Source organism: Labeo rohita, chromosome 25 (assembly GCF_022985175.1).
Source record: "Labeo rohita strain BAU-BD-2019 chromosome 25, IGBB_LRoh.1.0, whole genome shotgun sequence".
In the NCBI taxonomy this organism is placed as follows: domain Eukaryota; kingdom Metazoa; phylum Chordata; class Actinopteri; order Cypriniformes; family Cyprinidae; genus Labeo; species Labeo rohita.
Genome location: NC_066893.1, coordinates 24,754,301 through 24,770,074, shown reverse-complemented (window position 1 = coordinate 24,770,074; position 15,774 = coordinate 24,754,301). Strand labels below are relative to the sequence as shown.

Genomic DNA, 15,774 nt, shown 5'->3' with positions numbered 1-15,774 from the left:
CAGAAATAATTCTAGTCATCTCTAGTCAGGGAAATAATTAAGATTAGCGCCGCAGCGACACCCAGCGGCCGCTTTAAGTACTGCAAGACTAAACGACCTTGAGAAAAAGTTTTTTTGAGTCATTAAAGACTCTTAAACTAAAATCGGGCATACACTTCTAACATTTGCATTTTTACTCTTTTGGGGGGGAATAAGTGATTTTTCTGGACTGCTGACGTGACTGACAAGCATAAAACGTTTTAGATTAAAGGACGGAATGAGGATTTATGAGTTCAAATGGACTGTTTAGAAGAGGTTTAGAAGATGCATACGTTTTTTTCAGCTTTTATACCTCTATAAAAATGATTGCATTGTTCAGACAGAAACATTAAAGCCACAAAGTATTGTTATGAACAATTTATTTTATTGAACAACAATCTGTGACAAGGAATTCAATATGATCAGCGTGTCTTCGGTTTCTGCAACAACGATTAAAACAACTGTCATTTTTCAGTCTCACACATGTGGCTGTTTGTGCATCAACACACACATAAACTCACAGCAGCACTCATGACGTCGCAACATACAGACCGACGTTGTCTTCCAGAAGGGCCTTGTTGTGCATTTTGCGTATTTGTGTTTGTAGTTAAAGTGCGTTATTGCACTGTTTCCTCTTGGAGGAGGAAAGCAAAGGCGTCGTGGAGGAAGGAGGTTCTGTCTATAACTACAGCTTAACAGCAGCATGACTGAACCATATGGAGAATACGGGTGAAACTCATGAAATATGTCAAGAAAGAATATGTTTTGGCCATGTTTCATCCCCAAAAAATAAATAAATAAAATTAAGAATGATATTAATGAACACATCTAATTTTTTAGGTAATTTTTATTTATTTTTTTAAATTATTTTCATGACAATAAAGCAAAAAAGAAAAAAAGTATTACGGTAACTGAGAAAAATAAACCAAAAAATAAATAACCAAATAAATAAAATAAAAAATTATATTAATTAATATATCTATTTTTTTAGGTATGTGTACATTATTTTCATGACAATAAAGCAAAAAAAAAAAAAAAAACTGTATTACAGTAACTGTCATGAAAATGCAAAAAATTAATGTTTAATAAATAATGTTTAATAAAAGTCTTAATTTTCTTTATGTAAAACAAAAATAATTAAAAGCAACTTTTAGATTATTGTAATATTTTTACATTATTTTCATGACAACAGAGCAAAAATATTTGCTGTATTATATACTATATACTACATTATATTACAGTAACTGTCATGAAAATAAAATAAAATAATAAATCAGCCAGTATTTTTAGGTTCTTTAAAAAATTACATTATTTTCATGACAAGAAAAAAATACTGTATTACAGTAAATGTCATAAAAATAATGTCACAATTCAAAAAATATGTAAGGTTTTAAATATTTATGTTTTAAAAATGGTTGTTTTTTTTGTGATAATAAAGCAAAAAATATATACTGTATTGTATACTGTATAGTATATTACAGTAATTGTCATGAAAATAACGTTACAACAAATACTAAAGGTTCCATTGATAATAATAATAATAATATTAATAAACCAACCAATTTTTAGGTTATTTTTATATTTTACATTGTTTTCATGACAAGAAACAATACTGTATTACAGTAAATGTCATAAATAATGATACAATGCAAAAAAAGTAATTTTATCTATCTATATTTATATAATTTTTTTAAGGGGTAAAAGGTGACCATGACATATTTTCATGAGATTCAGCCGTGTTTATGTATTTTAATAATTTCTTAATTATTGCATAAATATGTGCTGGTCCTTCTATATATATATAGACTCTTCATTACATGAAGAGTGAAATCACAAATATCTAACATCTAATTTACTACTATATAAGATTGAATACTATCAATTTACATGGATTATACAATTCAAAGATACATTCTCTGGTTTGTCGAAACAAACAGGCGATACGTTGCTTATAATATGTGCAGTCTAGTATATTGACTATAGTACGGCCGTGTGAGGATTGCGCTTGTGCCAGATTTGTTTTTGTGCTTGGATTGTAAAATCATCGATGCTATTTTTGGTGTTTTTTGCCACCTGCTGTCTAATTCCTTCAAGTACAGCGTAAGGAAGAAGGACAGATGGTGAAAAAGAGGGAGAGAGTGAATAACACACTTTAGTGTTGCGTAAACGACGGAAAAGAAACGACAACCCGGACATTTACACCCGTGCGCACGATTGACCCCTCACACGCACACACACACACAACACGCCACCGTTCACAAACACTATGAGTTCACAGCTGAGAAAACAATCTAAATAATACTAAATCATCACAAAACAACAGAATAAAATCAGAGTCATCACAGATATGTTAGCTTCTGGAATGTTTCGGAAAAACACGCTGGCAAAACAAATACAAGGCAAAACAAGGTCATTAAGGTCAGATGTTTATAGTAGGCATGAAACGTACTTCCATTTTAATACCATTTGCATTCATTTAAACAATTAACGATGTGTGAGGTAACCGTCAGAAGGGTTATGCACGCACTGACCTTGTAAAGTACGACCTATGACCTTTAAAAAATAAATAAGAGCATCTGAACTCATTCAAATGGCATAAAGCGCATTGTCAGCGAGACTAGAGATGTTTACTTGTTAGACAGCACCATAAACCCTCTGAACCTCTGGAGAATTATTATTTAGAGTCACTGATATATTCATTAGTTACGTTTTACACTACACGGCTGTTTCAAAGTTTGGGGTCAGTTAGATTTTAAGTCAGATATCGTCAGCAAGCCATTTATTTGATCAAAATGCAGTAATATTTGAATATATTGTAAAATGTATTTTATTTCTGTGATCAAAGCTGAATTTTCAGTATCATTACTCCAGTCTTCAGTGTCATATGATACTTCAGAAATCATTCTAATATGCTGATTTGCTGCTCATGATTATTTTCAATGTTGAAAACAGTTGAGATGCTTCATATTTTTGTGGAAACTGTGATGCTTTTTTTGTTTCAAAATTCTGTGATTCAGTATTTTTTTATTCAATATTCTTCGAAAATTCAAAAGAAAAGCATTTATTAGATTTTTTTTTTTTTTTTTGCAACATTAGTATCAATGTTGAGGACAGTTGTGCTGCTTAATATTTGTGTAATTGTTTTTCAAGATTCTCTGATTCAGTATTCTTTGCTTCAAGATCCTTTGAATGTTCAAAATATTTTTTTTTTGCGACATTACAACAGTATTATCAAAGTTGATAACAGTTGTGCTGCTTAATATTTTTGTGAAATTCATAATAGATTTTTTAAGATTCTTTGATTCAGTATTCTCTGATTCTTTGATTCAGGATTCTTTAAAAGTTCTTTTGATAGATTTTTTTTCCAGATTATAGATTCAAGATCCTTTAAAGTTCAGAAGAACCTTTTTTGCTTTTTTTTTTGCAACATTACAACATTATTATCAATGTTAATAACAGTTGTGATGCTCAATATTTTTGTGAAATCTGTGATAGATTTTTCCCCCCCAAGATTCTATGATTCAGTGTTCTTTGATTCAAAATTCAGGATTTTTGATTGAAGATTCTTTCATTCAAAAGAATTGTATTTATTTATTTATTTATTTATTTTAATATTACAACATTATTATCAATGTTAAAAACAGTTATGCTGCTTAATATTTTTGTGAAATACATTTTTCATAATTTCTTGATTCAGAAATCTTTGATTCAAGATTCTTTGAAAGTTCAAACGAAACAGTATTTATTTGAATTTTTTGCAATTTTACAACATTATTATCAAAGTTGGAAACAGTTGTGCCGCTTGATAATTTTGTGAAATCCGTGATCGATTTTTTTCAAGATTCTGTGATTCAGGATTATTTGATTCCAGATTCTTTGAATGTTCAAATAAACGGTATTTATTAAAAAAAAAAATAAAAAAATTTGCGACATTAAAACATTGTCGCCATTTATAACAGTTATGCTGCTTAATATTTTTGTGAAATCTGTAATAGATTTTATTTTTTCAAGATTCTATGATTCAGTGTTATTTGATTCCTTGATTCAAGATTTTTTAAAGTTCGAAAGAACAGTATTTATTTGAATTTTTTTTTTCGAAATTACAACTTTATTATCAATGTTGATAACAGTTGTGCCACTTAATATTATTTTTTCAAGAATCTGTGATTCAGTGTTATTTGATTCTTTGATTCAGGATTCTTTGAATCTTTTATTCAAGATTTTTTGAAAGTTCGAAAGAACAGTATTTATTTGATTTTTTTTTTAAATGACAACTTTATTATCAATGTTGATAACAGTTGTGCTGCTTAATATTTTTGTGAAATCCGTGATCGATTTTTTTCAAGATTCTGTGAACTTTCACATGAACCGTATTTATTAAAAAAAAAAAAAACTTTTTTGCGACATTACAACATTATCAATATTTATGACAGTTGTGCTGCTTAATGTTTTTGTAAAATCCATGCAAAAAATTTTTTTCAAGATTCTATGATTCAGTGTTCTTTGATTCTTTGATTCAAGATTCTTTGAAAAGTTCGAAAGAATAGTATTTATTTAAAATATTTATTTTCCCGATATTACAACTTTATTATCAATGTTGATAACAGTTGTGTCACTTAATATTTTTGTGAAATCCGTGATCGATTTTTTTTAAAATTCTTTGATTCAGTATTATTTGATTCTTTGATTCAGGATTCTTTGAAAGGTCAAAAGAACAGCATTTGTTTGAAACAGAAGTCTTTCATAACATTATAAATGTCACTTTTGATCAATTTAATGCATCCTTGCTAAATAAAAGTATTAAAAAAAATCTTTTTGACCCCAAACTTTTGAATGGTAGTGCATCTTCACCTGCAGGACAATATAAACCGGACGCATTTAGAAAACCAATGTACTATTACATGAACTGGGAAAGAAGACAGAGGTATTCTAGGCAGGGATTTGGTCAGGAATCGTTTGGCAGTATGAAACAGACTCGATTGTTTGTCAGCCTGAGCCAAAAACCGCTCTTGATTGCACACATAGGCAGCGCTTATCACGCTCCAGCCGTCGGCGCGTCCTGTCAGCACTATTGTGAGCCCAAACATTGTGTTTTTGCCTCCCCACAATAGGCTGCGGATCGATCCGAACGCCTGCACGAGAAATAAAAACAAACAGCGTCAAGTAAACGAGAACTACGAGCTGAAAGCCTTCAGGTTTGTTCGGTTCATTTGGTAGTGCACACTAGCGTGAACAACGAGCTCACGATTCCAACACTGATACATTACGGGTCCGGCTCACACGCTGTAAACTGGCATATGAACTCTTCCAGATGCCAAAAACATAAAGAGAAGGAACGGGGGGAGAGGTGTGCAAATAAGCCGTCGGATACAAAACCAAAAACATAATCGCTTCATAATTTCATCTGCATATGTACAGTACACAGTAATCAACAATGATCACACAAACAATCAGACACTGATAAAACTATCCATAGAAATATATAGTGAGATATACTATAGGTGTGTTTACATCTATTATGTCAATAAATACGACTTCCATCCAAAGTCTGTGCTTTCGGCTTCTCGAACAAACTGGAATGACTACTAAAATCTCCCATGATGCACTGCAGGGCGGCGGTGCACTGTGGGAAAACATCCGAATGCGTTAATGTTCGTGATTATTAGCTCCGCCCATCATAAGTTCACAGGGCAGGACTTACAATCGATATGCACATTACTTTGGTGCTTTTTTTTCTTGTTGTTGATTTAGTATATTAGTACTCTTTCTCAGATCTGATCTGACCGATATGAACTGCATTTGGGGTTGCAAAAGTTTTTATAATAGTACAGTATTGCATTTTTTGTAGTGGGAAATCTAAGTAGCTAAAGTGGGTTTGCAGTGGGTGGGACACAATGTAAAATGTATTAGCTTTGCTCATAAATATTAATTAGGTCCGTGATGTCCACACAGATCCAGATGATTTGATTTGGTATGCAAGCAAGAACAAACCAGTGTTATTTTAGTATCATTTATATAGAGTTAAAGTTTTTAATATTTTGAATTAGCTTTTATTTTTATAAAACTCATTTCTGGGAAATCTTTGATTCAGGATTCTTTGAATCAAAATTCTTTGAAAGTTCAAAAGAACAGTATTTATTTTAATTTAATTTAATTTATTTTAAGAACAGTATTTTTTTTTTTTTTTGAGAAACATTACAACATTATTATCAACGTTGATAGCAGTTGTGCTGCTTAATTTCTAAATCTGTGATAGATTTTTTTACAAGATTCTTTGATTCATGATTCTTTGATTCACAATTCTCTGATTCATGATTCTTTGAATCTTTGATTCAAGATTCTTTGAAAGTTCAAATGAACAGCATTTATTTGCATTTTTGCGACATTACAGCATTATTATCAACACTGACAACATTTGTGCTGCTTAATAAATTTCTAAATCTGTGATAGATTTTTTCAAGATTCTTTGATACAGGATTCTTTGATTCACAAATTCTCTAATTTAACGATTCTTTGATTCTTTGATTCAAGATTCTTTGAAAGTTCGAAAGAACAGTATTTATTTACATTTTTTGCAACTACAGCATTATTATCAACGTCGATAACAGTTGTACTGCTTAATAAATTTCTAAATCTGTGATAAATCATTTTTTCAATAATTTTATAAAGTTTCTTTGATACAGGATTTTTTGATTCTTTGATTCACAATTCTCCGAGTCACGATTCTTTGCTTCTTTGAAAGTTCAAAAGCACAGTATTTATTTGAATTTTTTGCAGCATTACAGCTTTATCATCAACATTGCTAACAGTTGTGCTGCTTAATAAATTTCTAAATCTGTGATAGATTTTTTTTCAAGATTTTTTGATTGTATTACTGAATATTAAATACTAAATTCAAGATTCATAAATATATATATATATATGTATATATATAAACCTGTGATTTTTTTTTTCAACATCCTTTGATTTAGAATTTTTTTATTTCAGTTTTTAATTTTCAAAATTAATTTTGTAGTAATTTTGTTAAGTGATTTAGTCATTTTTTAAATTTAGTTTTTATGTATTGAAATTTTTGTATTTATTTTTATTTTAGTTAGTAATTTTACTACTTAATTCCCAAAGCAACATTTCTCATTTTCATTTTATTTACTATTGTGTAATTTTCATTTTCATTTTCATTTAATCTTTGGTAATTTTGGTATGTTCTATTGTCACGCTTTATTTATTTGTTTATTTATACTAAATTTCCATCTAATATTTCTGTTTTATTTTATTTCAGCTTTATTTCAATTAGCAAAAATGTTTTTAATAATTGTAATTTTAGTTAGCAATAACAACACTGGTAAGAACTGCTTACACTCAACATCTGAGAAATACTGCAGATTGTGTTTGACATTACATTCGTGTCCCATCCTAAATAAGGGGGAAAAACTACTTTGCATACCCGAAATGTTTTAATTAAACTTCAAACCACCTACAAATGTGGTTTAAATGAGGTTTAAGATCATATTTAATGCTAACTTTGCTGTTCAGCCTCCAAATACCGAAACAGATTTGAGTCAAATACGGCAAAAAAATGACTGACATTAATTGTCTTTGTGCTGTGGCCATGCAAAACGAATCTCATAATCTCTAATGATTATCTCCCAGAGTAAGGGAACTTTGCAGAAGTTTTAATGGCCGATACATCCCCGGTTGGAGGCATTTTCATTTTGCTTCAGTCAATTTGAGAGATGCTTTCAAGTCTAATTCACATTTCTCTCAGTGTTTCTGAGAAATTAATTGAATTAACCTCCAGTGCCGACATGTAATTTCGAAGCATACGCTGAATAAAGAACTGATAGGGCACAAAGATACGCTGCTCTCGGGTCGGATGCTATTTTACAACTTCTGCTTTTCCTCAAGGTCATTCAGAGCCCAGAGGAAAAGCATTCAGAGTTCGCAAGAAAGGCGGAAACGGCTAATATAAAGGGCAAACTAATCAACATGGCATGTCCTCTTGTTTCAGGAAATTAGCAGTTAAAACAAGCTTCGTGTTGGGTTGATATTTCAGTACGTAATTAACAAGAGCTCTACGATTCAAAGCGCTGCGACTGATCGTCGATTTTACGCTTTAAATGTCAGATGGCTCAACGATTAAAAGGACATCATTTAGTCTCAGCGTGAGACGGGACGAGACAAAAAACAGGCAGCTTGGCAAACACAATCTCACTTTACGCTCAGTATTAAAACCACCACATTCAGATCAAAATACACGGCGCTTTGAACGAAAACGGCACGACGACAAACGATTAAAGTAATCAGTCAGACGGGTCCACGTTACGCTTTGATCCTTCGGTAATGGCGACCTGTGAGGGGGGCGGGGATCAGACTGGTGCAATGCATGATGGGACGGGTGGTTAGTTGTTCCGTTTGGGCAGGTAGCTCAAGATGAATTCGCCCACGCCGAGGAAGTAAACCACCTGAGCGATGCCGAAGAGCGGCGCGATGACGAGAGCTCGACAGTACGCCCCCTTCAGGAAAGCGCTGGGACCTTCGTTGCGTAATATCTTCCTGTGATCAGATAAATCAAAAATGGAAAAAAGTTTTGTAGCCAAATCAATAGTTTTAGTTAAATAAGGTCACCTGTTGACCTCAAACTGGCCAATGAAAAGCAAATCACCTGATACAGTCGGTCACTCCGCTGTAAGTGTCCTCTTGACTTCCTCGTGTTAGCGACTGTAGCCTGGTCTTTATCACTGAAACACACACACACACGGTGTAACTCTCAGTTACGCAACCAAACAGATGTTGCTCTTTGCGTTGCACAACCGTTTTTGCTTACATACAGGCTCCGTTCCGCGAGCTAGCGAGCTGCTTCACTGCATACTGCCTACTTAGCATACTGACGGAGAGAAACTTGACTGGATGGGAACATTTTAGGTAAACAGCAACTCAATTCCAAAATTGTTTTGAATAGAGTTTGCACTCGAATGTGTACCACAAATGTCTATACATTTATTATTCAGTATTTTAAAAAATTGACAAAAATATATATTGACAAAAATCTTCAATATTTTATATTCAGCATTTAAAAAATAAAACAAAATAATATTTAAAATCTAAATAATAAAAGTGGTAATTTATTCAGTAATAAATAAAGTGTAATGTTCAGTATTTTAAAGACTTATATTCAATAATATTCAATATTTACTATTTAACAATTCAAAAGCAGAAAATAAAAACATAAAAAAGAATTAAGTAATTTAATTACATTAATTTTCAGTAATTAAAACAGACAAAACTAATATAACAACATTAAATATTTAATATTTAGTATTTTTTTTTAAATAGACAAAACTAATCTATAACATTGGAAAATACGTCATATTTGGTAATAAACAACAGACAAAACAAATACTGAAAAATGTATAATATTTATAGACAAACTAAATAACAATTTAGTATTTAGTATTTAAAAAATTGAAGATTAAAAAAAAATCAGAAAAATATTCCATATTTACTATTCAGCATTTCAAAACTAGAAAATAAAAACATCTTTCATTAACAGTAATAAAATGAGACAAAACTAATATTAAAATATTCAATATTTAGTATTTTGTAAAATAGACAAAAATAATATAAAACATATAATATTTAATATTCAATATTTTAAAAATGTAAACAAAAATCTATATTGACAGAAATATTCAATATTTCATATTCAGCATTTAATAAAAAATATTAACTTTTTTATTAAATTAAGGGGAAAAATCTGAAAGATATTTACAATTTAATATTCAGCATTTAAAAACAAAAAAAAATAATACTAAAATATAAATATTTATATTTAGAAATAAACAAAACAAATATTTAATATTCAATAATAAAACTAATACAAAATTTAGTATTCAGTATTTTAATATAGAAATATTCAATATTTAACATTTAGTATTTTAAAAATAAAAATGATAATACACAAATATTTAATATTTAATACTCCATATTTTAAAAATTAAGAAAAAAACTATGTTGACAGAAATATTCAATATTTAATATTCAGCACTGAAAAAATAAAAATAATACATGATTAATATTTTAATATTTATTTTTTAAAAATTAAAAAAACTAACATAAAACATACAATATTTAATTTTCAGTATTTTAAAAACTGAAGAAAAAATATTGCAAAAATGCAATATTTAATATTCAGCAATTCATAAACAAAACACAGGAAAAGTATCTAATACTTAATATTCAGTTTTATTAATTAAAAAAAACAAATGTTACCATGTTTAATTAGATTATAATTACATTAATTATTAATTTAATTACATTAGAACATTTTTTGTTGATATTTTAAGCATCGATTGAAATGTATTTGTCATTTCTCTTGCCCCTGTTTTCCTTAGTGTATATTTTTCCACTGTGCTCAGTGCATTTTTGGTTTGCCTTTACTGCAAAATTAGGCCGAAACAAATTTTGTGGTACAGCATTTGCGTCAGAGGTATTTCTAGGCTGCTTTCAAATGCTTTCTGTGTGGGCAGCTCACTAGACTTTAAAACAGAGCACTGTCAGAACATTGTGATTAAGATACAAAACATTTCAGTCAAAGGAGAAACTCACCATCTACGGGGTTGACGGCGACGGCGGCTGTGCTGCCCGCAATGCAGCCCGATACGAAAGACACGTAGAAGGGAGCGGGACCGTCGGCTCCTCGCTTCCCCAGATTATTCAGATTAGCAAACAGAGGGAAATAGATGATAGAAAACGGGACATCCCTGAAGGGAGACGGAAAACACTCTGAGAGTCTGTGATGTGATGACTGATTGTGTGATATGTTTGCATGTTTACTTCCAAACCTGAGCAGCGTGGCTCCCAGGCCCTTGTAAAGACCCGCGATGCCCTTTTCCTTCAGTAATTGTCTGGTGAGTTGCATAGCTGTGGGGGACTTCACCTCTACGGGGCCCCCAGGGGTCACAGCCTGAGGCATCAGCTTCCTCTGGGCCGCTGCACACACAAACAGAGCACATTACGGCATTCAACATAAAATTGAACTTTATTTTTGCTGACTTCTATTTGTAAGCAACTATATGGCAGATTTTAACATGAGTAAACTAAAATATTGCTTGAAAACATTGTTAAAATGTATATATTTATGTAAAATAGCAATGTTTTAAGCTGTTGTTGCTAATGTACAACTGGCAATGACTTCATTCAGTATTTTTTTAAAAAAAGGGCAATTTTTTATAAAGTATATAATAAATAATATTTACATTTTTAAATAAGATTTGTAGTGGTAACAAGTACTTAATATTCAGTATTTTGAGAAAGAAAAAATTAAACTGAAAACGTATTCAATATGTAAATGAAAAACATTAATAAAAAAAATAATCAAATACATAAAATTGCAAAAATATGTACTAAATTGTTTGTAATATTTAATATGTAAAAACTGAAAAACTGAAATATATATATATATATATTGAATAAATAATATTTACCTTTTTAAGTAAGATTCTGTAGTGGTGACAATTACTTAATATTCAGTATTTTAAGAAAGAAAAAAAATATTGAAAACATATTCAATATGTAACATCCAGTATTTTGAAATTAAATAAATAGAATTTTTTAAAAGAATTTTTTAGAATTTTTTAAAGAATATTTACTAAATTGTTTATAATACTGAAAATAATCTGTAATATTTATGATAAAATGTAATATTTATGTAATAAATACATATACAGTACATCTTTAAAAAAAAAAAACCAGAAAAGCTATTGATAAAATATTTAATATCCAAAAAAATCTAAAGATGAAAAACAAATATTGGAAAAAAACAATATGTATATATATATGTATATAGTTACTTAATATTCAGTATTTTAAGAAAGAAAAAAAATAAATTGAAAACATACCATCCCATATTTTAAAATTAAAGGATAAAATAAAATAAATATAACTGATTTTTTTTACTGAATTGTTTGTAATATTTAATATGTAAAATAAATAAAATATAATATTTCACAAATAAAAATATACTAATACTGAAAATATATAATATTTATGTACTAAATAAATATTCAGTACAGCTGACAATGACTTCATATTTCCTATTTTAATATTTATGTAATAAATACATGTTTAGTACATCTTTAAAAAAAATAGAAAAGCTATTGATAAAATACTTAATACATAAAAAATCTAAAATTGAAAAACAAATATTGAAAAAAATGTATATATAATATTAATCAGTATATTAATGTATTTATATATTAATATACTGATTAAATAATATTCACCTTTTTAAATAACTTTAGTATTGCTGACAATTACTTAATATAATATTTAAATTAATAATAATAATGATAATAATAAATTGAAAACATATTTATTATGTAAAATCCAGTGTTTAAGAAAATTACAATAAAATTGAAAAAATATTTAATGTATTGTTTGTAATATTTAATATAATATATAATATTTTACAAATAAAAATGAATACTGAAAATAATCAATATAATATTTATGTACTAAATAAATTCAGTATTAAAAAAACAGTACTATTGACAGTGATGTAATTTACTATTTAAAAATTAAAAAAGAAAAACTATTGATAAAATATTTAATATTCTAACAAAAAATCTAAAATGTAAAAGCAAAGATTTAAAAAATAATAATATTTAATATACTAAATAAATAATATTCAGTATTTCACATATATTGCTAACAATTACTTAATATTCAGTATTTTAAAAAAGAAAAATGGCAAAAAAAAATAAATAGAAAAAAAAATAATACTGACAAATATTCAATATTTATATTGGTATTTAGGGATATATATATAAACTTATATTTATATTTAAAAAAAATCTATCTAATATTTAATACATTGCATAAATAACATATAGAATAATATATTGATGTATTACTGTTGACAATATTTTTTTTATAACAGACACATTTCATCTATAATAAAAACCTCTTCTGTAACAAAAAAGTATTCATTTAGCAGATGCTTTTATTGAAGCAGAACACAAACAAATAGCCATTGTGTACTGCTCAATGTGTAAATATGACAAAATGATGTAAAATCAGACACTAATGTTTAGAGAAATGTGAGCACATGGTGGCAGCACTTCACTCCTCTACTCTGTCCTGTGTCTTGCTTTCTCACTTTCTCATGTTTCCTATCATTCCTTCCTCTTTTTAGTCTAAATTCTTACCAATTCTTCCGGCATCTTGCAGCTGAATTTTCAGCATCTCCATTGGTGTTGTGATGATGACCTGCAACACAACAGAAACAAGGTCAGAGGAAACCTCAGCCAATGAAAATGAGAGCAAGCACATTTAAAGGGCCACACACGTATTTAAGTTTGACACCTAAAGCTGCTTTCAAATGGTTAAAATGACAGTAAAGACACTGGTTTTGTAATTCTACACTAAAGTTAACACCTCTCCTTTAGCTTGCCATAAATAAGCCTATCGAAGGCTGGTCTGAAAGCCTGTACTTTCTGCTATTACGATCTCAAAACATACAATTAGCACATCCTCCTACACGCTAAGGTTCAGACGTGTATCTGCAACCTGTTTTACTTCTATAATGTGACATATTACGGAAAGAAGTTGAATGCGGTTCATATAGCTGAGTGAAGATTATATTAGCATGAACATCAGTAGCACAGGCATCACGAGGGACGTGTTTATGTGCGCTAGCGCCACTGTCACCGGAGACCCAATTACACGTTTAATCAAATCTGAAGGGGTTTGTAGGTGGACGGGAAGCCCTCGGTCCCGGTGAACCTGACTCGGCACTTGCTGATGGGATTACTGGAGTGAGATATCGCTGGGTGGAAACAGCATGTCAGTCTGCTGTAATCCCATCATTTAATCCTACATGCTGGAAACGGTTTATTGACAGGAAGCTGATCACCGCTGAGATGTCACATGACTGGATCACTACGATGTGTGTAACTCAATTAGGTAAATCAGTTAAGAAAGCTGTCAGTAGTGGAAGGCAATGCAGTCCTTAGTGCATTTAGTTAATGTGCTATTCCAGACACTTTATTTTCTCAGTCTGTCTGAAATAAATGGGTTTATTTATAAATATCATGTCAACTGAGCGTTATGTGATGTTACCTCAACTAAATGTTAAATTCAAGTACTTTGGATATCCTGTGTTCACTGTGTTTTAATTGTAGATTAATTTTTGTATGATTAAACTTATCTAAACTTAATTATAATGTTTTATTAAATGTGTGTGTGTATATATATATATATATATATAGTTTTATTTAGTTTAGTTTTATTTCTTGAATATATATATATATATATATATATATACAAATTAAAAAATAATAGTATTAAAAAACATGCATCAAATAATCTGTATAAATTATATATATATATATATATATATATATATACAGACACATTTAATGAAACATTATAATTAATCATTAAAAAATAATTATTTACAATTATAAATCAATAAAAATGTCTGTATATATAATTATTTTAATATTATTATAGTTATTATTACTGATAAAAAAATATGATTAATATTATATAGAATTATAATATATATAATTTTAAAATATTATTATTAATAATAATAATTAATAATTACAAATTAATTATTTAGAATTTATATTAATCATCATCATCTTAAATAAAAATATAACTTTAGTTACACCCCCACACACATATCATTATTATAAAATTAATAATTACACATTAATTATTTAAAATTAATATTATTAAAAATGTGCATCAAATAAATCACTAAAAAGAAAAATGTATATAAATATTAGTAATAACAATAATGAATCATTACAAATTAAATATTTAGAATTATAAATCAACAAAATGTGTGTGTGTGTATATATATATATATATATATATATAAAATTGTATTATTATTATGATTATTATTAGTTATAAAAATAAAATTAATAATTACAAATTAATTATTTAGAATTTATATTATTAAAAACATGCATTAAATAAATCAATAAAAATGTATATAAATATTAGTTATAATAATAATAATAATAATAAATATTACTTTTAAATTACACCACACACACATGTACTGTATATATATATATATATAAAATACAAAAATATATTTTCTATTTTTTTATATTTATTAAATTAATATTAATGAAATAAAAATGATATATAACATAAAATTAAATAAAACTTAATGATTTATTTCATATATAAATCATCTATAGATAAAAAATGGTTAAAAATGTTGTTTTGGCAATTACCTGAAATAAGTCTAAGATGAAGTACTAAAATTACTAAAACTTAAAAATAAATGAAAAGCTAAATAGAAATATAGAAATGTAAATAAATAAATACACAAATAATTAATAAACAATAAATAAATAAACAAATTAATAAACAATTCAATATTATTATTAATTAATATTAATATGAATAATATTTATTATTTATGTAATTATTTATATAATTATATATTATTTATATATGTATATATATATTAATATATATATAAACATAAATACATTCAATGAAAAAAAGTTTTGGATGTACTATTAAATTTACTAATACTTAATACTTTAATACTTAATTAATTTTTAAGTAAGTTTTTGTAAATTTAGTGGTTTTCATCCAGCATTTTAAATGCAGCATATGTATTATTTGTAATATTTAATATGTAATATAATATGTACTAGTTTACAAATAAAAACTACTGCTAAAAATAATATAATATAATATAATATAATATAATATAATGAATATATA

The 15,774-nt window shown here is 27.9% G+C and overlaps 1 protein-coding gene across 1 annotated transcript in view; it reads right to left on the bottom strand.

Annotated features, from left to right (window-relative positions):
• Positions 1–383: 383 nt before the first annotated feature.
• slc25a22a (solute carrier family 25 member 22a) overlaps positions 384–15,774 on the bottom strand; it is a 32,661-nt gene continuing 17,270 nt past the window's right edge. The window contains exons 7-11 of the mRNA XM_051099155.1: positions 13,224–13,284; positions 10,860–11,007; positions 10,624–10,778; positions 8,681–8,756; positions 384–8,571 (exon numbers count right to left, since the gene is read on the bottom strand). Of these exons, the coding sequence (XP_050955112.1) occupies positions 8,418–8,571; positions 8,681–8,756; positions 10,624–10,778; positions 10,860–11,007; positions 13,224–13,284 (594 nt within the window). The 3' untranslated portion in view covers positions 384–8,417. The remainder of the gene's footprint in view (positions 8,572–8,680; positions 8,757–10,623; positions 10,779–10,859; positions 11,008–13,223; positions 13,285–15,774) is intronic.